This window comes from Epithele typhae, assembly GCF_022376455.1.
Source record: "Epithele typhae strain CBS 203.58 chromosome Unknown BXZ73scaffold_45, whole genome shotgun sequence".
NCBI classification, from domain to species: domain Eukaryota; kingdom Fungi; phylum Basidiomycota; class Agaricomycetes; order Polyporales; family Epitheliaceae; genus Epithele; species Epithele typhae.
Window position 1 is genome coordinate 3,819 of NW_025954236.1, and position 25,485 is coordinate 29,303.

General features: G+C 60.2%; 5 protein-coding genes across 5 annotated transcripts; 2 read left to right on the forward strand and 3 right to left on the reverse strand.

Moving 5' to 3' along the window:
* Positions 1-1,352: 1,352 nt before the first annotated feature.
* Positions 1,353-3,757, reverse strand: BXZ73DRAFT_103835 (subtilisin-like protein; the record flags this gene model as incomplete). The annotated part of the gene is made up of 10 exons (XM_048015706.1): positions 1,353-1,526; positions 1,583-1,730; positions 1,785-1,966; positions 2,022-2,204; positions 2,257-2,366; positions 2,420-2,533; positions 2,589-2,711; positions 2,761-2,868; positions 2,925-3,045; positions 3,101-3,757. 10 exons carry the CDS (start codon positions 3,755-3,757, stop codon positions 1,353-1,355), a joined length of 1,920 nt encoding a protein of 639 aa, XP_047875268.1.
* A 2,618-nt stretch (positions 3,758-6,375) lies between these two features.
* On the forward strand, positions 6,376-9,257 carry BXZ73DRAFT_79469 (uncharacterized protein; the record flags this gene model as incomplete). Its single annotated transcript, XM_048023093.1, has 11 exons — positions 6,376-6,431; positions 6,452-6,506; positions 6,533-6,568; positions 6,683-7,230; positions 7,405-7,591; positions 7,639-7,845; positions 8,002-8,164; positions 8,267-8,279; positions 8,331-8,473; positions 8,739-8,913; positions 9,170-9,257. 11 exons carry the CDS (start codon positions 6,376-6,378, stop codon positions 9,255-9,257), a joined length of 1,671 nt encoding a protein of 556 aa, XP_047875269.1.
* Positions 9,258-9,652: 395 nt separating this feature from the next.
* BXZ73DRAFT_79470 (uncharacterized protein) lies at positions 9,653-11,175 on the forward strand (the record flags this gene model as incomplete). The annotated part of the gene is made up of 5 exons (XM_048023094.1): positions 9,653-9,704; positions 9,943-10,088; positions 10,178-10,259; positions 10,320-10,464; positions 10,536-11,175. The coding sequence occupies 5 exons, from the start codon at positions 9,653-9,655 to the stop codon at positions 11,173-11,175; spliced, it is 1,065 nt and encodes a 354-aa protein (XP_047875270.1).
* Positions 11,176-12,366: 1,191 nt separating this feature from the next.
* On the reverse strand, positions 12,367-14,574 carry BXZ73DRAFT_103837 (peptidase C14; the record flags this gene model as incomplete). Its single annotated transcript, XM_048015707.1, has 8 exons — positions 12,367-12,393; positions 12,449-13,155; positions 13,213-13,290; positions 13,436-13,705; positions 13,765-13,827; positions 14,130-14,190; positions 14,249-14,337; positions 14,394-14,574. 8 exons carry the CDS (start codon positions 14,572-14,574, stop codon positions 12,367-12,369), a joined length of 1,476 nt encoding a protein of 491 aa, XP_047875271.1.
* A 4,458-nt stretch (positions 14,575-19,032) lies between these two features.
* On the reverse strand, positions 19,033-19,743 carry BXZ73DRAFT_50961 (uncharacterized protein; the record flags this gene model as incomplete). The annotated part of the gene is made up of 1 exon (XM_048020534.1): positions 19,033-19,743. One exon carries the CDS (start codon positions 19,741-19,743, stop codon positions 19,033-19,035), a length of 711 nt encoding a protein of 236 aa, XP_047875272.1.
* Between the last annotated feature and the right edge of the window lie 5,742 nt (positions 19,744-25,485).

Here is a 25,485-nt window from a genome sequence, read left to right on the forward strand (position 1 = left end):
TGTCGCGCCCATCACCACCAAGGTCCGCCTCACCGTCTCCGATGTCCTCCAGGCCGGGATCGCGAAACGCTACAAAACACACGCGAGACGCGAGCGCGCGCGAGGCCACCGCTACCGCCATAACGCACGCCACTTCGAGGTGCTGTGGAACACCCTCGCGCCCGACGTACGTCCTCCCACGTTCGGCCACGGACGGAATGCCCCCGCCCCCTCCCCTTCCTCCCCCACTCGCACCTACCGGTTGCGGGCCCGGCTTGACCCGGTCGCGGCATAGTCCACGCGCGTCGCCTGCCCCTCCCGTTTATACACCCTTGCCTGGCTTGACCCGGTCGTACCAACGCGCGTCGCCTGCGGGGTCCCATGTCTCCTTCCCATCTGATTCCTCTCACGAGTCGGACACCGAGTCGTCGCGCTCCGGCGCACCGTCCTACGGGACCGACAAGGCTACACTCCCCATCCCATATGCGCTCTCGGTGATTCAACCGTGGCGCGATTCGGTCGTCTGAACGATTCGCGGCGCCTGCGGCCGCTGGACTTTCTGCAACTGCCTACGGGCGCAGGCCCGTTACATAGCACATGTACTCAAACGAATGCGGGATACGTTCTTAGCTGTGTAGTTACACGTGCATATGTGACACATAGGGATAGAATGAAAATAATAATAATAATAATCCCCTTCCCGCTCTCTTTCACCGGGGGACTCCCTGTCTCTGGCGAATCGGCGCACGCCCCCTACCCCCCATCGAGTTCAGGATCAGACTCGTCGGGTCCACCCTCTCCCTCATTCGCAGGCGCGCTCAACCCCACCTGCCCCATCCCTCTATCGCTGTCGGCTTGCCGACAGTCCGACTCGGTTCTCTGAACGACCCGCGGCGCCTTCGGCCGCACCCCTCTCCTCAACTGCCTTCGGGCGAGCGACCCGTCATATGCGGTATGTGGTCAGACGAACGCGGAATACAGTCTTAGCTGCGTAGTTATGCGTACATATGTGACTTGTAGGGATAGACAGAACATAATAATAATAAAATCTGTGCCTTCTCTGCTGAGTGCATATACCCCGAACGTGCATATCTCCGTTCGGCGTCAGCTCTGCATAGGATTGTGTCCCTCTGCCCGTCACTCTGGACGACTACGACAGGTTTCCGTTCCACATCGGCTACGGTTTCAGCCACTGCCCACATACAAATTCACTCTGTATCTACACTATGCCGCCCTCGCCATCCAGCTTATTTGGGGCTTAAGCGTTGTCTGACAGGCTTTTTACTCCCCAGTTCCAAATTCGTCCCCCAGCGTGACAAGACAAACCGGTTCAGGTTGCGGGGAAGTCCAAGCCTAAAGCAAATACATGTTGCTCAAGGCAGCGCCATCCACGCCGCCAACAGCTTCTCAAAGTCCGGTGTGCCCAACCCAGTGACGGGGTCCCAGCCCGGCGCGGCGACGAACCCGAGGTCCTGGTTCGGCCCGCACGCGAAGTTGTCGCCCGATATGATGTCGTGGAACACATCCGCGAACGCGGACGAGTACAGCTACAATATTGCCAACCATTCAGACCCAGAAACGAGAGACGACGGAGGGAACGCACCGCGGGGTTCGCCCAGCCCACCACCGACTTGCCCGCGGCGAGCCGCGCGTCATTGACCGCGGAGATGAGGGCGGCCCAGACGGGCGTCGAGGCGGAGGTGCCGTAAACCCTCCAAAATCCCTGGTTGATGGCCACCTGGTAGTTCAGGCTGGATATGTACGCATCAGCATCGTGGCGCTGGGGAGGCAGAGGGCTGACGTACCCAAGGGCCGAGACGTCGGGGTACGCGCGCCCGGCGCGGTTGAACGCCTCCGCGCTTATGTTGCCCGTGAAGTTGGCGATGTAGCTCTGGACGGCGGTGTCCTGGAACGACGGGCGGGCGATGAAGTTCGAGAAGCCGCCGCCGGACTTGAAAGATTGTGGCGCGATCTCACGATGCGCGGGCTGCACCAAAGTGCATCAGCGCGATCAGGGGAACATCATGGGGGGAAACGCGTACGTCTCCGGCCTTGAGCTCCGTCGCGCCGACCGAGGTGACGTAGGGGCAGGTGTTGCCGATGTGCGGCGCGAAGTCGGGTTCACCGACATCGGGGTAACCGATGGCGTCGACGCAGACGTTGCTGAACGTCGCTACGCCGTTGTCGCCCGAGCTCATGAGGAACGTGATCCCAGTCAACGCAAGCTGGAACGTGTGTCAAAGAGGAATGCAGGCAGAAACCAGCGAACGAGCCCACCTTCCCATACTCAGTACATTGCCTCTGTGCGGCGATCGAGCCAAACACGAACTCAGCTTGGTCGTAGGAAATGGAGATGACGTCTGCCCGTGGCTTCGTACCGCAGTCCTCTAGACGGCAATCAAAACATAAGATGGGAAGAATCACATATAGAGATACCCACCGTCATTATCGAACTGTTCTGGTTGTGACGAGTTCGCCCCCTCGAAGGTGCAGTAGTCAGCATCGAGCGCCTTGAGGAGGAGGTCATACGGCAAGTAAGAGAAGCTGGGACCGCCTAGAAGCCTAGGTCAGAGGCGCAACGCATAATCGAAGTGAGCCAAGAAAACCACCTTCATTCGTGACCTGGTATTGAAGCACTTGCGCCTCCTCGCCCAGAAGACCCATGGCGTACTGTAAGTCGAGGTTCGGCTCGAGGAGAAGGTCCGAGTCGGTTATGGACTGGTTCGAGATCCCTGCTCCATAATTAGCCGTTGGTCCTGACGGACGCACCCGCACCCGCACCTCCATCAATGCTCACGAAAGTAGGAGTCTTGTTCGCAAGATCGGGGGCGTAGTTCTCGAAGAACATACGTAGGTCCGCAAGGTTGAGTGTCTCCATACCGAACTCAACTGCCATCACGAGATCAGCTCCGTCCCACGGCGGCCACGTGAAAAACGAGACTCACCGATGCCGATCGAGTGCTGTGTAGGCACTACGAGGTCGTAGTTGAAGTTGTACAACGTCCGCAGACAGTCGAGCGTCATCGCGTAATAGCAGCTCGCAGGGGGAGTAGGATAACTTGAAGCCTAGAGACACATTCACACATGCGCGCACTACGCAGGACCGTACGTGTACACGCACCAGTCGTTCTGCCGCTGCGGGCTTGAAGTCCGAGGGCGAGCCCTTCGCCGGCGCCCGCCCTGCCGTATTGTCCGCCGTGCGCTTCGAGAGTGGGACGACATCAAAGTGAATCGTCGGCCAGACGGTGTCCACGTGCTTCGCGACGTGCGAGGGGAGGTGGTAGCGGTCCCCGCACGCGACGTGCCGTGTGCCGTCCGTGTGTTCGTAGACGTAGTACTCCGCGCCGAGCAACGCCTCCGCCTCGGCGACAGACACGGTCGTGTCGAGATACCCGCCATCCTTGCTGAGCCGGACGCGCGACGCGTCCACCCCCTCCGCGCTCGTAAGCCACGCTCGCACAGTGTCGACCGACTCGTCCGTGGGGCGGAACGTCGCGGCGACCTTGGCCGGGGACCAGTGCTTGCCGTAGTTGGGCGAGTCGGGGTCCGCGACGTCGAGGAGGTACGCCTCGAGGAGTTCGATGTTTGGCTGGGCGAGCGCGAAGGAGAGCGGGACGACCATGTCGGGGTCTGCGCGGCGGTGGAGGGACCATCCGCGCGGGGTCGCGGCGCGGCGTTCGTGCACGACGCGTGGCGAGATCGTCGTCGCCCCGACGAACTGCGCCGCGAGCGCGAGCGCGGTGACCCCAAGCAGATTACAGAACGACCTCGAGAGCATGAGAGAGTCGGCGGAGTCGAGGGCGAGGGGAAGAGGAGGGACCAGGGCCCGATGGCGACATGCGCCTTATACCTGGCGGCTGTCTGGCAACGCGCCGAAAGGCGGACGACAATATTATGCGGTGGACGCAGGCCGCCGCACGCCGGCACCTCCGGTTGAGCCGCAGGTTGGACATGTCGCAACACCACTTACCACGGCAGTGGTGAATCAAGCTATCCGGGGTACAATGGGTCAGTCGCGCCTCTGCAGGCCTTTACCAGCAGCGGAAGCCCTTGGAAGCCTGGACTCGCAAATCAACGACCGCTCTCCCTGCCAAGCACCAGTGTCGGCGTGACGACCGAGACATGCAGTGTGATCTGAGTCCAGGAAGGAGGGTTTCGGCCGTAGCAGTGAGTGCAGAGATGGCCCTGACGCTATGCGGCCGTGGATGTCAAAGCAAGAGGTAATGGCACCATTTGTAAGCATATAGAGAGGCGGCGAGCTCGAGCCCAAGACCATGCACATATGCAAGATGGATGGTGTAAATGGGTGTAGAGGCACTCACCTTGTTCAAGGCATTCCTCCTCCGCATGCGGATACTCCAGCCTGGTGTTGCAGCCATGGCTTGCTGACGGTTCCAAAAAGGAACCCCAGGCGGCTCGACCGGAGAAGCTGGTGCCTGGCGGCAAGATGACTTGGAACTCCGATGATGCGGGTTCGCTCGGGCGCTTCTATGAGCGTGGGTTCGAATCCCGACAGAGACACGCCCACGTTCACCCATCTTCAAGCTTCACCTCTCATCGACATCGCTCGGGAAGATATCAACGGATGTGCAGAATCGAGGGCATAAAATTATGTAGGGAAAAATGAACAGAGGGTTAGCTTATTAAAGTCCCCGTCACTTCAGTGAGCTCGAAACAAGCAGTTCTAAACCAACTACTATATAGGACCGCCTGCGCGGCTCGCCGAATTCCTTGCGCCTGCACCGGACGCCCGAAGATGAGCCTGTAACCCCAGTGAAACCCTACAACTTTTAGAAACTTTCAAAAACGTGCCAAATACTTTGTAAGGCTTTCAGAACCGTGTGAAAGCGTGTGGATCCGTGCAAAACCGCGCGGACGCCTCACGCGGGCGTTTACATCACTCAAAATAGCACAAAAAATAGCAGAGCAGCAGTCGAGGGCCGAGAATATTGGCTGACACGCTGCTGGCGGGCACCGGAATCTGATGACATTGAAAGCATGAATTCTAGATACATCTGGGTTCTGCAGTGGGTCGTCCCCGTCCGCCGGCTGCGTGTAGTGCCGACTTGCGCAAGGACCTGCGCACTCTCCCAGCCTCCGAATCCAGAACTCCACCTACGAGCATCGCACACAGCGATCCAGCCATGCGTTTGGAACAGGCGGGGTCCACAAGGAGTGCGAACGTTCGATGATAGAAGTGTGATGGGATGCGGAGTCGATCCTGTCGATCCAAGAGGAGCACATGCATGGTCTCGTCCGCACCAGCGGGGACACATCTATGGAGGTTTTGGCGGTTTGGAGAAGAATCGGGCTTGTCGGTTGCACAAGCCCGAGGCTGGGGAGAGTGGCAAGGCCACGGCCGGGTTCGTGCACACACTCGCCACGGTTCTCCACGCGTGCGGGGTGGCGCCGAACGATGCGGAGGCCGTCCGCCTCAAGCTCCAACGCGTGTACGCGGGTGCGCTCCAGGCTGTTGCCCACCTCACGTTTGAGTGCTTGAGTTCCGGCATGCGGCAAGCGAGGCAATTGTCTTGTGCGAATTCTCAGTGGTCTCCGTGGGTGCGCAAGACGCGTTTGACGAGGCGGGAATGGAGGAGCAAAGGGAGGTTGAGACGGCGCACCCAGCCTTGTTCTCTACGACGGTGCTTGGATAGCGTTGGGTTGGCCAGGATGAGATGCAGGGTAGAACTGCACAGAGTTCTCGCATGGCTTACAACATGGCTGGAACTAGTAAGTCTCAACGTTCTGATAATGTGGAGAGCAAATGCACCTCGCGTAGTTAAGTGTGTCGCCAATCGTCGTCTTGTGAACGCAGCACATGTTCACAACACACATGGACGCCTGCATATATATCCATTAGATCTTGCCAGAAAAGTGGATGTAGACATATATCAGGTGCTGAATCACTACATAAGACACCAGCCAAAGCAAAGACCTCTCATTCGGAGTCGTATCTGCTCTGCGCTGCCGCGTTTTTGATTAGGCGCATCCGCAGGCTCTTGAGCAGTTCAACCTATGGGCGGCGAATTTGTAGTGTCAATGCGCCGCACATTGTAGCTGCAGCAAAGGATGGTGGGGGGTGGAAGCAGCGAGGTGGGACGTACTCGGATACTCCAGAGCCCGGCGTTGCCAGAGTCTCGATCACGTGGTACGACCCAATGTAGCAGCAGCGCCGCACCCAAGTGGTTGCGCGTCGCAGCTTCCTCGATGTGTTCTCTCTCTCGTACCACCATCCTCTTTCCCCAAAATGCTGCTCCTCCCTATGCATGCCCTCACTTCAGATGTCCGACACAAACTCCAAACTCCTCTTTCCTCAGCATCCCCACAGCAACCCCACATCAACACCCTCGACCAGTGGCCCTAGCAGAACCGACTCATTACCTCATGGGGTCCGGCATGTCTTCCAGTCTGAACATTCTTTCTCTCGGGAGCCCTTTTCCTGTGCACGCGAAGTGCGCACTCACTATCACAGACTCCAGGACCACAACCACGTCCCGTCTCAAGCACGTCTGTCTTCGGAGTATATGGTGGGTATATGCGCTCAAATCTGCAGCCTTTTGCTGCGCCGTCGACTGCTACGATGTTCTTGGTACGTCGCGACTTCTGCTGCTGGATCCGTTCTCTCTGTCATGGACCGTCACTTAGATGGGTTCATTCGACGGCTTTTGGCGCATGTACCCACCTCCCCCGCCCATTCGCAAAGATCGCGCGCGTGTGGAAGGAGTACCACCTCGAGCCGCGCACGCGCTTCAACCCGCCCGTCACGTCCGTCAAGCGCGTTAAGGGCTCCGGCGCGGACGTCAAGACGAACCCGGAGCGGTCGCAGTCCAGGGTATCACGGTCCCTCAACAGACTCTCTGAATCCTACTCATCCACCCCCCACTCCGGCTTCTGGAAGCGCATCTGCAGCCCCGTCACGTCCCAGATTCGCCTGAGGATCGTCGTGAGCGGCGTGACGAGCCCGTACGGCCCTCGCTCCGGGGCGGCGTACAACATCGCGAGCGGCACCGCGAGCCCCTCCTCCCCGTCGCCTTCGCCCTCGAGCGCGCCCGCGTCCCCCCTCGCCACGAACCGTGCGGCGCGCTTCCCTGCGGGCGGGAACACCGCCCACTCGCGCGAGAGGTGGCCCCCAAGGACGACCGTCGCCGGTGCGCCGTTGACGATGCCGTCGCAGTATGGGCCCAGCGGGCGCTCCGCGTTCGGGTCGCGGACGTGCATCGAGACGGGCGCGCCGCGCTCGAGCGTGCCCAGGTACGCGTGCAGCGCGGGGCCATTGCCGGCGCGCACGGTGCGGGCGGGCGCATGAGCGTCCACGAGAGCAGGTGGGCGTGCTCGTCGGGCACTCGAGCTACCGCTGGAGGAGCAGGAGCTGCGGTGCCCGTGGTGGCGCTTGTGTCCGTGGTCAGAGCCTGCAGTGCGGCTCAGCGCTAGTTCGGAGGAAGACGCAGGGGAAGACGCACTCGAGCACGGGCGGACCAACGCCTCCGCCACACACGTGTGCCCCACGTCGAGCCGCTGCGTCATCGGGAGCGGGGCGAGCGGCGTCGAGGCGGTGGAGACCGCGCTGGCGAAGGGCGCGACGGGGTGCGTGATGCTCACGCGTAACGACAAGGTGCGCTGCTCGTCTGTGCTGGGCGCATACAGCCACTGATCTCGCAGGCGCGGGTCGCGCAGTTGATCATCCCGCGGAACATCGTGGTCGACACGCTCATCTCGGCGCAGCCGTTCGGGCGCGAGATGCCGCTGTCGTTCTTGTGGGAGCTGTCCATCGCATGCTGGAGCTATGGCGGGGCATCCGAGCTCGTGCCTACGAGGCTCGACATCGTCAACATCGGGCATGCCGCATGTCAAGGCTGGGCGATGCGAGTACGTCCGGTGCGACATCGAGCGTCTGACGCGCAACGGTGTGCGAGTCAAGGTAGGCGGGCGAAAAGAGAAGCCAGGCGAAGGGAAGGAACCCCGAGAGGCGCGTTTCCTGGCTTCCCCCACGTTCGGTTTCGAGTGTGCTCAGATCCATTTTAGATTCAAGGAGACGTGGTCGTGTTCGCCACTGGATTCAAGAAGCCGGAAGTCGACTTCTTCAAGGACAACCTCTTCCCCGAGAGCCACGACCGGCCGGACCTGTATCTGCAGAACTTCTCGACGGAGGAGTCATCTGTCCTGATGGAACCGACTTTTCCAGAAGGTAAGAGAGCATTTTATCGATCCCAGGAGCCCGGTCTGATCGAGGCAACCACAGAAACACGCTGAGTCTGACGGGAGTAACTCTGCAAAGAAGGCCAACTAGACGTAGGGCGAGGGTGAGTCTACTTTCTTACATTCTCAAGCTCGACTGACATGTTCTTTACTAGGTGCTTCTTGGAGCCTCTTATCGTGCTTCAAGCTTTCAAGAAGCACGCTATACACGGGGCCTCGCCCAGAGGACCACGGTCGGATCCGCTTGCCCCGTTACTCGTAGCGCAGACTGATACCAGGGCGGCGATGGGTTGGGGGCGTGTGTTCCGTATCCCGCATGCAGCATCAATAGAAGTGTAATAACCCGCATTATACGAGCTTTATAGCCCTATTAGAGCGCGCTTCTGCACGATTATGAACGTTTTTGGCGCGTATCTACACGATTCTGCACGATTACATGCACATCTGCGCGATTCCCCGCGATTTGCGAAAAACTTTCAATTTCTGAAACACGTCCGGAGCCACGCTTAGAAACGTTCAAAAGCTTTCAAATGCGCACGCACGTTTTTGAAAGTTTCTAAAAGTTGTAGGGTTTCACTGGGCTGTAACGACGGGCGAGGGGGTGCTGGCGGACGACGAGGAGGTCATCAACGCCAACCAGCGCACACTCCTGCTCGAACCGACCGACGTCGCGAACAATTGCTTCCCCGTTGTCCTCGCCGCCCTCACGTACAAGCGCAGCGGCGATCGCAGGGTAACGTGTGCCTCCTACTCCAGAAACAGAGCGTGGGCGATATGGACCGCGTGAATCACGTCAAGGGTAGACACGCACCGATCCGCGCGGCCTGCCTGTCTGCATTCTCGGTCCTTCCGTTTTCCAAGAAGGTCTTCTTCGCCATTTTCACCGGTCTTGTCCTTGTCCCCGTCCTCCAGATTGTAGACAGTGTCCTCGGTAATATTTCCGTTCCCTACCATGCGCCCTTGCTGCACCTGCCTGCTATGAACACGGGCTTAGCGGGCTCAAGAGAAACAAGTTCAAGGGAAACCTCCTTCCCGGCGGTCTATGGGCCGCGGCTTACGAGATCGCAGCCGAGCAGCCTTGAAGGCACAACTCGGCGACCACTGATCGTACCGACTAGCTCGGTGGACGATAAAAAGTGCGGGCAAAGACGACAAGAATGCAGGAGACGGCCGCGAGGACGATACAGAACGGGACCGAGACGGACGAGATGATGAGTGTACTTAGTGGTAAAGGTTGTGTCTGAATAGAACTGAGGTGCTCTGATATATATACAAAGCGGAACACGGTCGGTGCCGAAGCACGCGAGAGATAGAACAAAGGAATTGAGTCAGAAAGAATCCCTGCGTGAGCCTTGAAGAAATCGCGAGGTCAGTCTTGCGTAGCGTTGGGCCGGAGCCGCGCCAGCTCGTCCCATGACATTGCCGCGGATGAGCTCTAGAAGACCGTCGTGCCGACCGCTTGGATCTAAGTCGCGAAATGATAATTTCAAATCCGTGGCAGAAGACCGGCAAGCCTGGCGGACAGTTTCGTGAGTCGTGACGTCACCAAAACATCGAAAGCGAGCGTCGCCATTTAGCGTTCTCATCTCGCTCATCCTCCGCCCGGTGGACCGCCGTTGAGGCGGACATGTCGTCGGGGATGTCACCAGGGCGGGTCAATAGCATTGCACGCTCAGAGATCATACCACGGACCCGACGCGAGACACTGGCACTCCACAAGTACATCATATCTCAACAAGCCTGAGGCTCACGATCAGGAATGCACAGGGTGCGAAAACAATGCCCCTATCCGTGGCTGGTTTTGGACCTCAGGAGACTGCTGTTGTATATCTGTACCTTGTCAACAGGTCGACCCGCTTACTGTCAGCCAGTCCCAATCGCAATGGTTCGCCGCCGGCCAGCCGCTCCCGAAGGTTATCAGGAAGAGTCGCACAAGCTCAGACGACCACCCTTCTTGCTTCGTGTTCACAGCCTTATCCCCCTACTCGTCATTTCCACTCAGGAATATCGCATCTCATTTCGAGAACCCTCCCCTATGCCTCCTCGCAAGATGACAGATCCTCCCCCAGGGACTCTTATGCCCAGTAAGCCGCCACCACATTATAATGTGTTCTTGTACTTCTTCACATCAAATATCTACACAGCGCGGAAAGAATGGGAAGATCGGGAGCGAGGTTGGCAGCAAAAGTGGGAAGATCGGGAGCGAGAGTGGGATCAAGAGCGAGCGCGCTTGCTGCGAGCGCTGGAGCAACGCGGGCTGCCCCCTCCCCCCCGGGTGACCACTACAAGGTATGTGATCCGAGAGTATAGATCCGTACGCGTGCACTCGTCGTATTCATCTCATCTCATCTCTCCTCTAGGCTCACTGGCCCCTCGGACCCAACGGGCCAGCCGCCCACCCGGGTCGCCAGTACTACCTCCACTACAACATTCTCCGCTTCCTCCTCCTCTCCAGCCACCGCTACCTCGGTCACCGCTGCCTCTCCGGCCACCGCTACCTCGTCGGAGAAACGCGAAGGACTTCTCCGTCACTCCTTCACGTATCCTGGCGCCTTAGACCAGCACTCGTCTCCTTCCACATCTACCTCTCAAGCCAGCAGGCGCCACGAGCGCAGCAACGCGCAGGACCTCAGTCCTCAAGGTGGTCGGATCATGAGTCCCGTTCTCCTAGATGTGTTTGTGGACCCCAGGCTGGAACAGCGTTCGTCTAAGGGTGCGGCACCGCCGCCGAGTCAACCGAGCCAGCCCCACCGAGGCAGCGTCAGCCAGCCCTCAGACTTGTCTGGGACCCACACGCCGCACCAGGAAGTCGCGTCCTCTACCCCCGACGCCTCCGCGCCACAGCAACCTCCTCCGGACAGCGCCGGCACGGGCGACAGAGAGGGGTCCTCGGGGGAGCCCAAGAAGAAACGGGGCAGAGGCGTCTTCAGTGCTTTTAAGAAGCGGGGCGAGCGCAAGGACGACCGCGACAAGGATAAGGGCGCCAACGACAAGGCTTGATCTCGAGACGGATGGGCGCCAGGAAGGGTAACGTTGTGGGCCGCGACAGGACAGTCAGTATTATACTCGTGTTTCGATATGTGGGCATTATGCGAACCTCCTATGTTCGATCGTCTTCCCGCCGCCCGCCAGGTCCCGGCGGGCGTGAAAGTTCCGATTGTCTCACTGGCACTGGCAGCGACCTGGTAGGACGCGCAAGCTCGTGTCAGTGAAGGCTTCAGCGTCTCCGATCGGCGGCTTTGAGTTGAATGAACACGGGTCTGCGTGGCACAGCGCAACCTCGATCCAACTTCCATGCACGCCGGCATACGCGCATCGACAGACACTGCCCGACTCGAGGGGAGGCACCCGCATGGCGTTCCGGCAAAGACTCGAGAGCCATGATATCGCTGAACGCTTCGCGCGTGCCACCGGCGGGACGAAAGACAGGCGTGTGTTGAGTTTTGAGAGCCACGCACGCGGAAGGGTAGAGTAGGAAAGACTTACCAGTAACCGAGGGGGCCCGGGAATGCTTGCTCTTCCCGGGACGGCGTTTGCGACACGCCACTCCTATCCTCGGAACCTGCATGGGAACGTACGATACGGCAGGCACGAACGCGTGCTCTCGTTCCGTTCCGTTATCTTCACCCTTCTGGTGTTTTGGAGAGAAGCCGGAAAGAGTAGGGAGCGACGTCAAATACCGTCTTAGCAGGACACCTCAGCAGTTGGATGAGTCCATCGGGACATAGCGGGGACTCGTGACCGAGTGTGAGGACCACAAGCCACAGACAGCAAGGGCGAGCAAAGCGACATCCGGCGAGACAAACAAGCGGTAGTGGAGGTTCGAGTCCAACATCAAACGCCGAAGACACGGACAGGCACGTGCGCGAGTTCGACACCGCATCACGCCATTTCGCCGACGCTCAGGTACCTTGAAAGCTGGCGATGGGTGAGAGCGAACACGAGGAGTACATGCGCGAGTATGTTAGTGGCGAGTGTTGTACATTAGCTGCGTCCGGGTAGGCATAGCGAGGCAGGATGCGAAAGCGATATCGACGGCATGAAGGACAACGGTTAGCCCGCAGATCCTATGTAGTATGGGTATGGGAGAAACTGTAGATGGAGCATGCGATGTGGTGCGAGTACAAATTATAGTGGGTGGGTGGATGGAGGTCCAAGAAATGGAGACGACTAAGCAGTCAGAGAACATGGCTAAAGCATGATTGGTTGCTCAAGGTCCTGCAGGTTCCGTTTTAGCCGTGCATCCGGTCATAAACGCATACAAACAACTCACGAGACGATGCTGAGCCCCCAGCTGCGGCTGCGGGATGCTCGTGAAGTCCAAGTGGTCCAGCGGATGGGGCTCCCAGGTCTCGTAAACGGTGACCTCGCGGCGCGGGGCCTCCGTCAACGTCGAGCAGGATTCAGAGCTCCCCGTCTCGGTAGTAGCTGAGCTCGACGAGGCCTCGACGGGGTGCTTCCGCTTCCAGCTCTCCTTCCGCTTCTGGGACCACGCGTGCGCCCTGTCCGCCTGCGTGGACATCTTGTCCGAGAGGTCGCGGATGAAGCGGCTGATGGGCTGGTGTGGGTTCCGCTGGAGGAGCTGAATGAGCCAGTGCGTGAACGAGCCCCGGTTGGACTCGAACGTCATGTGGGAGTCTTGACATGACGCGATGGAGAGCACCGTTGCGCCCTCGGCCGGTTTGTCGGCCACGTCACAGAAGCCGTTGCACTGGGTCAACGATGTGGGGGACGAGCACCTGCGGTCGATCTCTTCCTCGTCGATGAAAGTGACCAGAGAGGCTGTTGACAGACCCTCCGCGACGTCCCCGAGAGACGTCCCTGGGCGGATCGACGTGCGACGCGTCGACGTGCGCAGCGAATACTTCCGTTGGGTGCCGTCCTTGACGTCGGCGAAATCGACGGCAGTCGTGCGCACCTCGACCTCGTCTTCGGAGAGGCGGCTGCGCTGGTAAATTCGCACGCCGCAGGTAGAGTTCTCTGCGAAGCACGACCAGGGTCAGGACAACAAATTGACTAAAAGGCTATTTCACGCACCTCGGGCCGCATCGCCGTGGTCGTTATCGGACTGCGAGAGCTTCCTCGTGACAATACGGACGCCCGATTGGCTTATACCTGGGTAAACGCCGCACACAGTCAGCTTCCAGCTCCTTGGAACCTTCAGAGTTCGCCCCAGACGTAGAAGCACGGTATGATGGACCGCAGAGAATCCGTGCCCACCTCCACATGGACGCCACGCAAACCGAGATCAAACACTCACGTTGTCCATCCCTCCGGCGGACTTGCTGCCACTTGCTCTTGTATCGCCGCAGGCCGGGGCTCTTCAACGGACTGTAGATGGCATTGCAGAGGTAGTGATCCAGGTCCAGCATCGTCCCCGAATGGCACGAGTCGAAGATCGCCGTGAGGTGGGCCCCAGTGGGGAGGGGATCAACAAGCCGCCGACGGAGCTCATTGTCCAGGACCATGCGCTTGTTCGTCGTCTTCTCGTCGGCACCGATGTGTCGCGCGTGATCAATGGGGACGAGGACTAGGAGGAGAACGGCGGTGAGATAGGAACGTAGACAGCGCAATCTTGGATATACGCACACTCGTCGAAGCCATCGTCTTCTTCCGGTCGCGCGGTCGCGACTTGACCAGAATGGCCGGAGACTGGGAGGAAGCAATGAGTTAGTCAACGATGCGACGACAGGAAGGATGGTGCAGAGAGAAAAGGGTGGGAGCAAAGAGAAGATGCAACAAGGGTAAAGATACAGCAGATGCAGCAGAGGACGGACGAGTATAAGGCCGAGGTAGGTAGTGTGCATGCGATAACAACCAGGACAGAGGAGCAACACCGATATGGAAAGAGAAAGGGTGGGTATGAGGGGAATGGGGGCGTTGGGAGGTAAGGGGGAGCATGAGGCGAAGGGGAGATACGAGAGGACGCGCGATGGGGGCATAACAACACTCACAGAAGAACACATATCGACTCCCCGCCCGTGCGTTGGCCACCATCTTGCGTATCTGGTACAACTGCACGCAAAGATGTAAGTTCTCCACGAAGAGAAATGACTGCACGAGGTCGACTCACGATGTTCGCCCGCGTCGGCTCGAGGTTCGGCGCGATCCCATCTTCGTCCAACATCATCACAATATTCTCGGGGTCATAGCCGTACTTGGCTGCACCCAGCACGTCAAGAACGGCGTATACAGCCAAGCAGATGATTCCGACGTACAGATGAGCAGATCCCGAAAATCCTTCGTGTCCTGCCGCGCGCGCGACAGCGGCGCATACTCCTGGTCGTGCGGCGTGCGGTCGTAGTTGATGCCGATGAGCAGCGCCTGCTTGCGCGGAAGCGGCTCGGGCTCTGGCAGCTCCTTCGGTGTCGAGCGGCGGCGCAGGCTGCCTATCTTCATCTTCTTGCTCGAGGATGACGACGACGGGGGAAGTGGGGGGAGTGGGTCGTGTCAAGGGAGCATTCGAGCAACTGGGATGGGAGGGGGTCGGACGGCCATTAGCGAGGGGCAATATCAGCGCAATGAAGCGCCAGACAGACAAGGACAGGCGGCACTGATCCGGGACGGAGACGATGCGGTGACTCGTGAGGCTGGGCGGTGCGATGGGGAGAGGAGGAATGGGAGGAGGGCGGCAGGAACAGCTTGTGCACGGCCTCCCTGACTTCACGGATGGCATTTGTGTCCAGTTGAACGTGCACAGGTCTGGTGACGTGCGCGGTGCTGAGAGCAATGGGAGCATGGCGTCTGTGCGAGGCGGGGGTGCGACGCCGGTCGCGACGAGTGACGGGCCTGCAGGAGTGCCAGACGCACTAGACCATCTTGGGCGCCGCTTCAATCTGTGATGCCGCGATGCGATCGCGCGCGGCCACATCTGCTGGATCCTCATCGCCACACTCTGCTCCTGTAGATCCGTTCACTGCCCACAGCTCGCTATGACCCATGTGGATATTCATAACCAAAAGACAGTGCGCACCATGCTATCCCAGCTCATATCTCAGCGTCAGGCCAGTCTGACATGGCATCAAAGCGTATCAAGCGCTCCTGTCGCGGCTCTTGCCCTCTCCGGCGCCGGCGGCTCTGAACGATTTAGGACGCATTCAGGGCCATGATACGTACGTATGGTGTTCCATAAAGGCGTATGCTCACATATCGCTACATCCCAGCGAGAACGACCATGACATCTGACCCCGAGGACAACCGTACCCGCTCCGAAATCATCCGGCTTCTGCGGTATGTTGCACATTCATTCGTTTGCGCGCATGTGCACACGACCTATCGTTTTGGTGACAGCGCCGTTGAAACGCCCATGCGCTCGTGTAAGTGGCTGTCTTGGCGACACTGCGTCGCTATCCACAGTAAACTGCATTCTGCGAGCAGAGGTAAGTATGGATCCGAGCGTTCCAGCGCCCGAGGTATACGCGTGTATATCCTCATTCAATTGCGACACACACCCGACGTCGGGCTGGAGGCTCCAAGTCACTTCAAAGAGTGCTTATCTTCACAACACTCGATATCTCTCGGTCTTGTCGGCAAGCTTAGCTGACGAGCGTTCGGCGACGGTCATCAATGCACATTCGATCAGAACTCCGGCATGCAATTCGACGTTGCGTCCTTGCCATCTGGAACACGATCTCCGGCTGAGGTCTCCAAGCTAGATGAATCCTATAATCAGTTGCGCATGCCAGGAAACATCTGCGTTCAGCTAGACCCACGCGTGCACCGGCCCAGACCATCTCCTTATATTCTATTATCGTCGCAAGCGCAATCTATCTTTACATAGGCTCGGCACACGCCTGCCTCGTCGATCGTCACGCCTTCACGCGACGTAGAACCTTCATACTGCGCCTCGCGCACCCATTATTGCACTCGTACGTACGTACGTACTATTTTCGGGCGCGGGGTAGAGGCTGCTCTCCGACTCGGTCGGAAAGCCGCCCCAGAAGTCCGGATACCGCTCCGACCGCCCGGTCCACGCGTCGGGGTAGAGTGCGGCGTGGAGGCACTGCTCCTGGCTTCGTTTCTGCACTCAAAGCATACTCTGGGTGGCATTCCGGCATAGCCACCTGTGGCCGATTCTCGTGGCGCAACTCCCTGCGCGGCCCGAACGTCGAAGCCGAATTCATTGCCTTGTCCAAGTCTCCTGAACCTACCTTTGTCCGCTGGCGCCGGTGCGCGTTGTGCTCTCCACGTTCACACGAAACCACACACACTTGGCTGCCGCGCCACCGCCACCGCCCCGTGCGACGTGCCTCCCCCGACTTTCTGAGAACAACGCGCGGACCCTCGCATGGCCCGCCCGAGGCTTCCAAGGCACGGCGCACATAGCCCGTTACGCAAACCCGCCTTCGGCGGGCGCATAATGTGGTCGCTCGCCGAGCCCCTGCGCACGTCCCCGCGGCGCGATGACATGTTTCCTGTTCTGGATGTCGGTGCGCATCGATGGGCTCAGGAAGCGACACGTGCCCGTCCCTTGTCCGCGCCCGGGCGGAGGTTGCGTCGCGGGCGCGGGCGAGCGCAGCACGTAAGTACAGGGTCCGAAGCTCGCGAGTCCGAGCTCGGCCGTCACACGACCATATGTGTGCCCGCACCCGCTCCTTGCCTTTCTCGACGCCTGCGTGTGCGCCCGGTCTCGCCGCAGCGAGAACCAAGTCCTCCGAAGCGTCGGGAACCGGGTTGCGGGGGCGCAGAGCACGCGCCGCGCGCGCAGCCCGCGAAACGCGAGAACGAAGAGCGAGCGCGCTTCCTTCGGATCCCGTCCTCTGCTTTGCTCGTCTCCGCTCTCACCCCGGATTTAAACGTAAACTTTGAACCGCGGCGCACGGAGCCTTCCCTGAAGGCCTGAACAAGAGCATGCGCCGCCGCTCAGCGCTAAGCAATCCCGACCCCGCCGCGTGCCTCGTGCCCGGGGTGGTTCCCCCTCCACCGCGTGTCCTCGCCTCCGTCTCGGATCACACTGGCCGCTCGCCCCAGCCCCAGACGTCACCCGAGGGCCGACGCGCACGCCCACAACCACCAAGCGGCGCGCGCAGCTGCCCTGAGCCCAAGCCCAAGCGCGACCTCGATCGAGGCTCGCGCGCCTCGTGTCGACGCCGATCAGGCGCGACGCGGCCCCGAGAGTCCGTGACATACATACCCGCGCATCGCAGTGCGCACGAGTGGCCCGGGGTCCGCTCGAGAGCACATCCGCCCCGAGGTCGGTGCTGGCGACGCCCGCCACGCGACGCGCACGCGGCGGCGATCGACACCCTCGATGCAAATTGTCGACGTCCTCGGAGCGGGTGTCAGATGCGTATCGGATTGGGCCGGGCCGGGAGTTCAGACCCTCGATGTGCATGCGCGCGCGCCATACGTGCGCAACTTTGGGGGTGGGGGCGCGTGGAATCCCGTTCCTCGCGGCCATGCACGCAAGTCGGGGGGTGCGAACGCACAGCAAGATGACGAAGGCACGAAGGCGGAAGTGCCACTGAGGACGTTTCAGTTCGTCCGACTCTTCCTTGGAGCCTTCGATGGGTGGCCAGACGGCGAGCCATTTCGATGTCGGTGTGTGAGCTTGTCGCTGGCACACTATACTTCTTCGCGGAAGCAGGTAGCAAAGTCCATCCTACCTCCTAGTACATAGCGTTCTCGATTTCCGTTCAATCCGCGTGCCCCCGCGCACTGAAACACAACGATCCGCGACTTCGCACCGACGTCATCGACCCAGCGGCATCACACCGCGCACGCACCATAGCGGTCGGCGCGCGAGCGAACACGAGGCGTCGGACGCAGATATCGACGCATCAGAACTCAGAACGTGAAACGGAGCGACGCCCTCGCAGGCTCGGTGACGTCACCCGGAGATCGAAGCCGCCGCAAAAGGCCACAGGCTTGCCTTTCGCGGGCTCTCGCGACCCCGGGCGCCGGAGTCCGGGGGCACGGACGGCGCAGCCCCGGGCGCCGGGCGATCGCAGCGGCTCAGGCGCGGCGACGGACGACGGACGACGGACGACGTCGGGGTCAGACCAGACCTCTAGATCTGAGGGGGCGACGGCGGGGCGAGGGAGGGCGAGAGCCAGTGCCTTCTTGGGTCACGGGGCAGTTCCGCACGACGACGACGGCAGCAGCTTGAACTTGAAAGCTTGAAGTCGCAGCGCGGAGGCGGAGCGCGCTCGAACGAGGACCCGCGTCCAACCAGAGGGCGCGGCCGGGAGATCGAATCACACCATCACTCGCGCGAGCACACCAGGTGTGGGTAAGGCTAAGGGTCGTCGCATTGAGAGCGTCGAGGAACGTTAACGGCATTCCCAAATCGTGAAAGTACGTGTCGTCGTCTGGCAACCGTCGTAAGAGGAGGCGTAGAAGGGGCGTGAAGGGGGATGTGGTGCGGATGGGAATAACAACACGGAACCGGAGAACAAATGGGTCCAGAGGAGAGAGGAGATGCATATGAGGGGGGGAGTCCGGGGCGAGTACGAGTGCGGGTGTAACGGTACAGTAGGGGGCTATGTTATGTGTTTATGCTGGGTGTATGCGGTACGATGCAGGAGATGGGGGGGCTAAGGTACAGTACATTTCTTTTGTTATATATTCTACGGACGTGGGGAGGGGACTCCCCGCGCCGTCTCGACGCCGATGGGGAGGGGGCTGGTATCTCAAACGGGTATTGGTACACGGTACGGGGGCGGGAAGGAGGCAGTCCGGTAGATGCGCGCATAGAGGGGATCGGGGGTCCTGGGATGCTGGGATCAACGTGCGCTGCGAGAGTCCGAACCGCGGGTGCGCTGCACCGCGGGCGGGCTGTGGCTCGAGGGCGAAGGCGAAGAGGATATGGGGCGACGGCGAGGCGGGCGGGGCGTTGGGTCTCGAGTGGCGTCCAGCTCACGGCGAGCGCGCGACGTGCAGCGCCCACACCGCGCCGGGCACGAGGCCCTTCGCGGGGAGCCCGCCGGGGACGGGCGCGAGCCCGAGGAACGCGCGGTGGTCGCGGAGGAAGTCGACGCGCTTGATCGACTTGGCCTTCTCCTGCTCGCGCTCGCCCGCGGGCGCGCGGCGGTAGCGGCGCACGTACGCGTCGCGCACGCGGTCCTGCTGGCCGGGCTCGAGCACGGCGAGCTCGGGGTCGGACACGCCGAGGCGCAGCGCGCGGTAGAGCGCGTGGAGGACGTCGCCGACGGTCACGTACGGCGCCGCCCAGAGCGCGTGCGGCGTCGGGGTGATGGTGAGCGTCCAGGGGAGGAAGTCGCAGACGACGGCGAGCGTCGGGAGCGCGGGGTGCGTCGCGGGCTCGCACACGACCTTGTCGGTGATGCGCGAGGGCAGGCCGGGGACGTTCGGGCGCGCGGACTCGGCGGGGAGCGCGAGGTCCCAGTTGAGGGGCGTGCCGGAGGGCGCGCGGGCGAGGAGGGGGTGGAGTGCGACGGAGTGTGTGGCGGGGCGCGGGGAGGAAGAGGGCGCGTACATGACCTTGGTGCCGTGCAGCGGGGAGTAGTACAGCTGCGGGGGCGTCATGGGCCCCGGAGAGTTGGAGAGGGTCGAGTTGGTGGTCGACGGCGAAGGGACGTCGACGAAGTGGACGTGTTTGCCTGGCATGGTTGGACGGCGCTGGTGGGACTCGGAGTGGCGGAGAGCGGGGTGGAGAGGCACGGCGAGGTGGTGGTGGGGGTGGGAGGAGGAGGAGAAGTTGGCTGGCAGGGTGGATGGCGGGGCCTTATGAAGAGTTCGGGTTGGCGTTGTAGGAGGATGGACTGTTGCTGTGAAGCGGACGGTGACAACGTATCTTAAGGGGCGGGATCTGGCGCGCGTCTGCCTGCGGCGGGAGCGAATCGCCTCCACGGCGGGCGCACCGACTATGCACAGACTCGCGCCCTTCCCGTCTGGGTCGCCGACAGCGCTGCCCCGCCCCGGGGACGGAAGGTGAGTCAACCCGCACTGACTCTTCGTACGAATTCCACGCAGGCTTCTCAGCCACGATTCCTAGGAACGCATGACCTTCGCGCGCGGAATAGGCAGGTCGCGTGCGCGCCTCTTCACCGCCTGCGACCACAATCACTGCCGCGGCTGTGCGCGCCCGCCCCGCTCGCTCCCGTCCACCGAACGTAGACCGCTTGAGCCTGCCCCCGCATCGCCGAATGCACGCGGCTCCCAGTCGCCTCCACACACATCTGGCTTCTTTGCTTTGCTCGCTTTCTGCATTGTCCTCGCGCGCCCCCAGCTCTTGGTGGCGGTAATAAGAGCCTGCTCAGTCGTCATCAGCTCCTCGTTCGCTTTCTGCTTCCTCTCTGCGCAATGAAGCCAAAGCCGGTACAGGCTAGGACACGTCGCTGCGCCGTCGTCGCGTCCATGCTCGGACGTGTCCAAAGCCGGGGAGTTTGAGTTCGAGCTTAATTCCTGTAAGCCTCCCTTATCGCCCGCCATCAGCGACTCCGCTCCGCCCGGCGAGGATTCCCTCCAAGCCCCCTCATTGCACAGTCGCTCCCCCATGCACGCCTCGTTTCCGTGGAGTCCCGTCCGTTGCACGTCGTGTGAGTTCTCTGGTCTGCGTCCTCGTCATCACGCGTGGCCCCGTACGTCCGCCTTCCCTCCCCGAGCTCGAGCCTGTCCACGTCCGTGTGTGGCAGATGGATCGACTACGTCGAGGCTGCGCAGCAGCGCTACACCCAGACCCGCATCCATTCTCTCCCAAATCAACCCAAATCTGCCACCGCCCACTGGCCGTCGGGCCTCCCCGTCGCCCGCGACACCGCGCACGGGCGCGCGGGGGAGATCTTGATTTCCTGACGAGTCCCCCTGATCTGTGTCTGCGTTTGGAGCCCGCGCAGCACGCACACACCAAGCACCGTGACGCGATCTCGAGACGCGAGATGCAGGGGACGGGAGATGCGCTGACTGTTGATGCTGCCGTCCGCCAACGCACGCTCACGTGCCGCGCGCCCTCTCCGCCGCTGCTGGCCCCGTTCTCCATGGCGATTTGCATCCGCCCCCCTCGCCGTCAGCACAGCGACGAGCCATTTGTGCGCGTATCTCCGTGATGCGGGTCGATGCGGTGTGCGCGATGCATCCGCGGCCGCGATCGCGTCCACCGTCAGCGCGTCGCTGCATGCATTGGAGGACCGACGACGGACGTGGCGACGGGCACCCAGAACGCTAATTTTGCTCGCCCGGTGCGACTGACCATCGTTCATCGCCCGGTATGTTCGTGGTGCATCTCGCGTCCAAGGCTCGCGCTCGCTCCCTGACGAACCGGACGCGCTCCTGGATCCACCACTTTCGATTCCACCCTTCCAGTCCCGTCCGAGCTCACCGCCCGCGTCCACAGGTGCTGCACGGCAGCTGCCTCCATGGATCATCGACTGGCGCGGTGGCGCGCGGGGCCGTGCGCGCACCGGCCATGCCCGAACTTTGAGCTTCAGCCTCAGCGGCACCCTTCGTGGCGGGCGCTCGCAGCCAATCCCTCCAGAAGTCCAGGTGCGCCTCCCGCCTCCCACCCCGGACGCCTGGGCTGTGTCTATTTCTGACGTGCCCACTTAGCCCCCGGCCGACCCTGGCCGCCATCCGGCATGCGTTCTCGACAAGCATCGACCTCCCCGTTACAAGCCTACGGTCGTGCGAACGCAGCCGGACGCGCGGCGGGCGGTCGCCACTCCCCCGTCTCAGCGGTATTTGGAATGCTTGCCGCTCGGCGAACGTGGCGGCCTCCGGAGGCTCGCTTGCTCCGGGAGGGCGCGTAGGCCCTTGTCCGGCGCACCCGGACTCCAGAGTCCAGAGGAAACCAAGGACAGCGGGGGACTGTGCCGGTTCGCTGCGGCTCGTCCGCGGGCAGCAGGTCGGCGACTACGGTGCGTCGAAAGGGAGGAGCCGTTCATCCGGACTTGGCGTCATGCACGACGGGTTCGTTCACGGGGTGCGTGGACTCGGAGCAGCGGAAGGTTCGCGGCTCGCTTCGCTCCCAAGGCGCTGCGCACGCCTTCCTCGCGTCCGATGGGGGGACCGTCCAAGGTTACTCACCTGTTGAGACGGTAGCCTCACGCTAGTGGGCGCGACATCTCACCTGTAGCTTAGTAGAGCCTGTTCGAGGTCTCGCACTTAGTGTAGTAGTAAAAGGAACTGTGTATTAGCAGGCCGGGATACTCTGGTATATATACAGGGTACGAACGAGTGGCTGGTGCTACTGTACAGTACACGAGAGAGGCTGAAACGAGAGCAAAGAAACGGGGCTACACTACGGTATCATAGAGTAGCTAGAGATAGCTCTCTGGAACGGGGGATGCACGATCGGAGACGTGCATGCCATGCAGTGGCGTTCCGTAGAGCGCGCCATACGGCTAGACGCTCTTAGGTAAGCCGAGCCGCTCGGCGGCCCGTGGCCGAGTATGCCGAGCGTTCTCACGCGTAGTCCGCGGTGTACTTACCGCGTTCAACACCCCCCTCGCTGAGCAGCCGTAATAAAGGCGCATCAGCGAAGTAAGACAGAGGCCTAAGGGTGGAATACAAGCCCTAGAAGAGGGCGGAACTTGAGGAACTTGTCAGGCCCCAGGTTCTTGGTGAAGAGGTCGGCGGGGTTATCTTCGCCTTGAATATAGAATAATTCAACCTTCTTCGCTTCGATGATCTCGCGTATATAATGATAGCGAATGTCGATGTGCTTGGTGCGCTTCTCAGTGACTGGGTTCGAGGCGAGGAAGATAGCACCCTGATTATCGCTAGAGAGCGGTACAGGCTCGAGGAAGTAATAGATCTCCTCGAGGACGTTGCGCGAATAGACGATTTGACGTCCAGCGTCGTCTACAGCCATATACTCGGACTCGGTGACAGAGTGCGAGACAGTGTTCTGCGCTCGTGACTGCCAGGAGAAGGCGGCGTTAGCCATCTTGACGAGGTATCCAGTTTGAGAGCGGCGAGTTGTAGGATCAGTGCCCCAGTCGGAGTCGACAAAAGCGACCATGCCAAGCCCCGAGTCGCCGTCGTAGACCATAGAGTACGATTGAGTGCCGACAAGGTAACGGCAGATGTACTTGGCCTTGGTCAGGTGATCTTCAGATGGGTTAGCGGCGTATTGCGCTAGCTTGGTAACTGCGAACGAGATGTCTGGGCGCGTGCCGAGCATGAGGTATAGAAGCGATCCGATGACCATTTGGAACTCAGCGCGACGCTCGAGGTTCACAGGCTGGTCGTTGGGTTCAGGAATGTACCCAGCTGGTAGAGGTGTGGGCTTGGATTTTGCGTTCACCATCTTGCAGCGCTTAAGGACGGATTTGAGGTAGGCGCATTGATCCAGATGGATCTTGCGGCCGTCGCGTCTGATCGTCATGCGGAGGAACTCCTTGGTCTCGCCAAGGTCGCGGCACTCCCAGCGCTTCATGAACTTCTCCTTGAGTTCGAGCACGAGCGCCTTGTCCTTTCCGCAGAAGAGCGCATCGTCAACATAGATGATGACGAGTACAATGCGTCCGTCGCTATGTTTATATAGGAATAAACCAGCATCGGTGGAGAGTCGGATGAATCCGAACTCTACCATGGACTCGCAGAGGGCGCGCCACCACGCTAAGCCCGCTTGCTTAAGTCCGTAGAGCGCACGAAGTAGTATGAATACTTGGTGCTCATGCCCTCGGATTTTGAATCCTTCGGGCTGCTCCATGTATATCTCTTCGTCTAGCTCGCCGTATAGGTAAGCCTTCCGCACATCAAGTCCAGTCATGAACCAATCTTCGAGCGCACAGAGCGCGAGGATCAGTCTGACGGTCTCGTAGCGTACGACGGGAGAGAAAACCTTGAAGAAGTCTTCAAGTTCAGTCTGTGAGTAGCCCTTTGCGACTAATCGGGCTCTCTTTCGACCATCTGGTTTGATGTCGAATACCCAGCGGTTCTTGACAACCTTGCGGCCTTTCGGGCGGTCGACAAGTTCGAATACATCCCTGCGCTTGAGGTCTTCCAGCTCCTCGCGGCAGGCCGCTTTCCATTCTTCTTGCTCGTCTTTAGGTAAGCGAGCGATGTCACGGAGCGTCCAGTTTCGGACGTTTGACGGATCGGGAGTACTATCTGGTGGTACAGCTTTCGCTGCGAGATAGTTTAATAACTCCACTCCCCTTCGCGGCACAGCTGTGCCAACAGTAGGTCGTCGACTTCAGACGACTCGTCCGAGGAGGATGATTCAAGAGAGGGTTGTTCCACATTTGAAGGTGCGTTCGGAGCAGCATTTCCGGTATTATGCGCTTCCACTTGCTGATTGGGATTACGATGGTGACTCGCATTTTCTCCAACCATCTTCTTCCATGTACTCTCTTTCTCAATCTCTTGGTAAGTCTTGATGGGGTCTCGTGACTCCCCATAGACGTTTCCTGGGCGAACTGGTACTTTCCGCTCACGCGTGCTTTTTCGCGTAGGTTGCTGCGGCGCTTTCGCGCGCTGCTTATCCTTACGTTCAGCAGCCGGTCGCTGTGGCGGCGGACTAGGATCGCGCGAGGGTGGAAGGTCGGGTTCGACTCCCCCTTGCTGCGGTGGCGCAACATTCTGCTGCCCATCCTGTCTCCTTTCTGCGGTTGTGGGAGCACGACGTGGTGCAGGTGCGTCGTCTTCATCATCCGACAATATTTCGTCGCTGACGGTGGGTTGTTTATACGGTCGTCCGACCGGTGTAGTGCCTCGCTTATTGTAGCCGGGGCATCGTGGGAACGAGTGCTCGTCGAAAAGCGCTGATGTCCCAGTAAACACAATATTGTTGGGTGAGCGCATGAATTTGAAGCCGTTCACGCCGTCGGGGTTGCCAATGTAAGTCATAAGCTCAGATCTAGGTGAGAGCTTGTTCTGACGAACGTCTTCAGGCAGATGAACATATGCCCCACAGCCGAATACGCGAAGGTGATCAACTCGCGGCTTCTCGCTGTACACCACTTCGTATGGCGTGACCCAGTCGTGCCTACGTATCGGGGTGCGATTGTAGACGTGAGTTGCGTGTTCTATCGCAAACTCCCACCATGAATCAGGTAAGCAAGCGTCATGACGCATAGCTTCAGCCTTTTCCATGACAGTGCGGTTGAAGCGCTCTGCGCGTCCGTTCTGTTTTGGTGTATGAGGTGCGCTTTGTTGGATTTTGATCCCTTCATCGCGCAACATGTTGACGAAAGCGTCGGAGGTATATTCGCCTCCAGCGTCTGACCTCCAGTTCGTTATACGCCCATTAACATCAGGAAAACCCCACCTTGCAAATTACACATAACTAGCACTAATGAGATATAAATTAGACCATTAGTTGGTTAGCAGTAATTGGAGTACCCCCTAGACTAATTAGACATTGGATCTCTAATTAGTGCGAATGGAGGTACTAATTGGTACTTA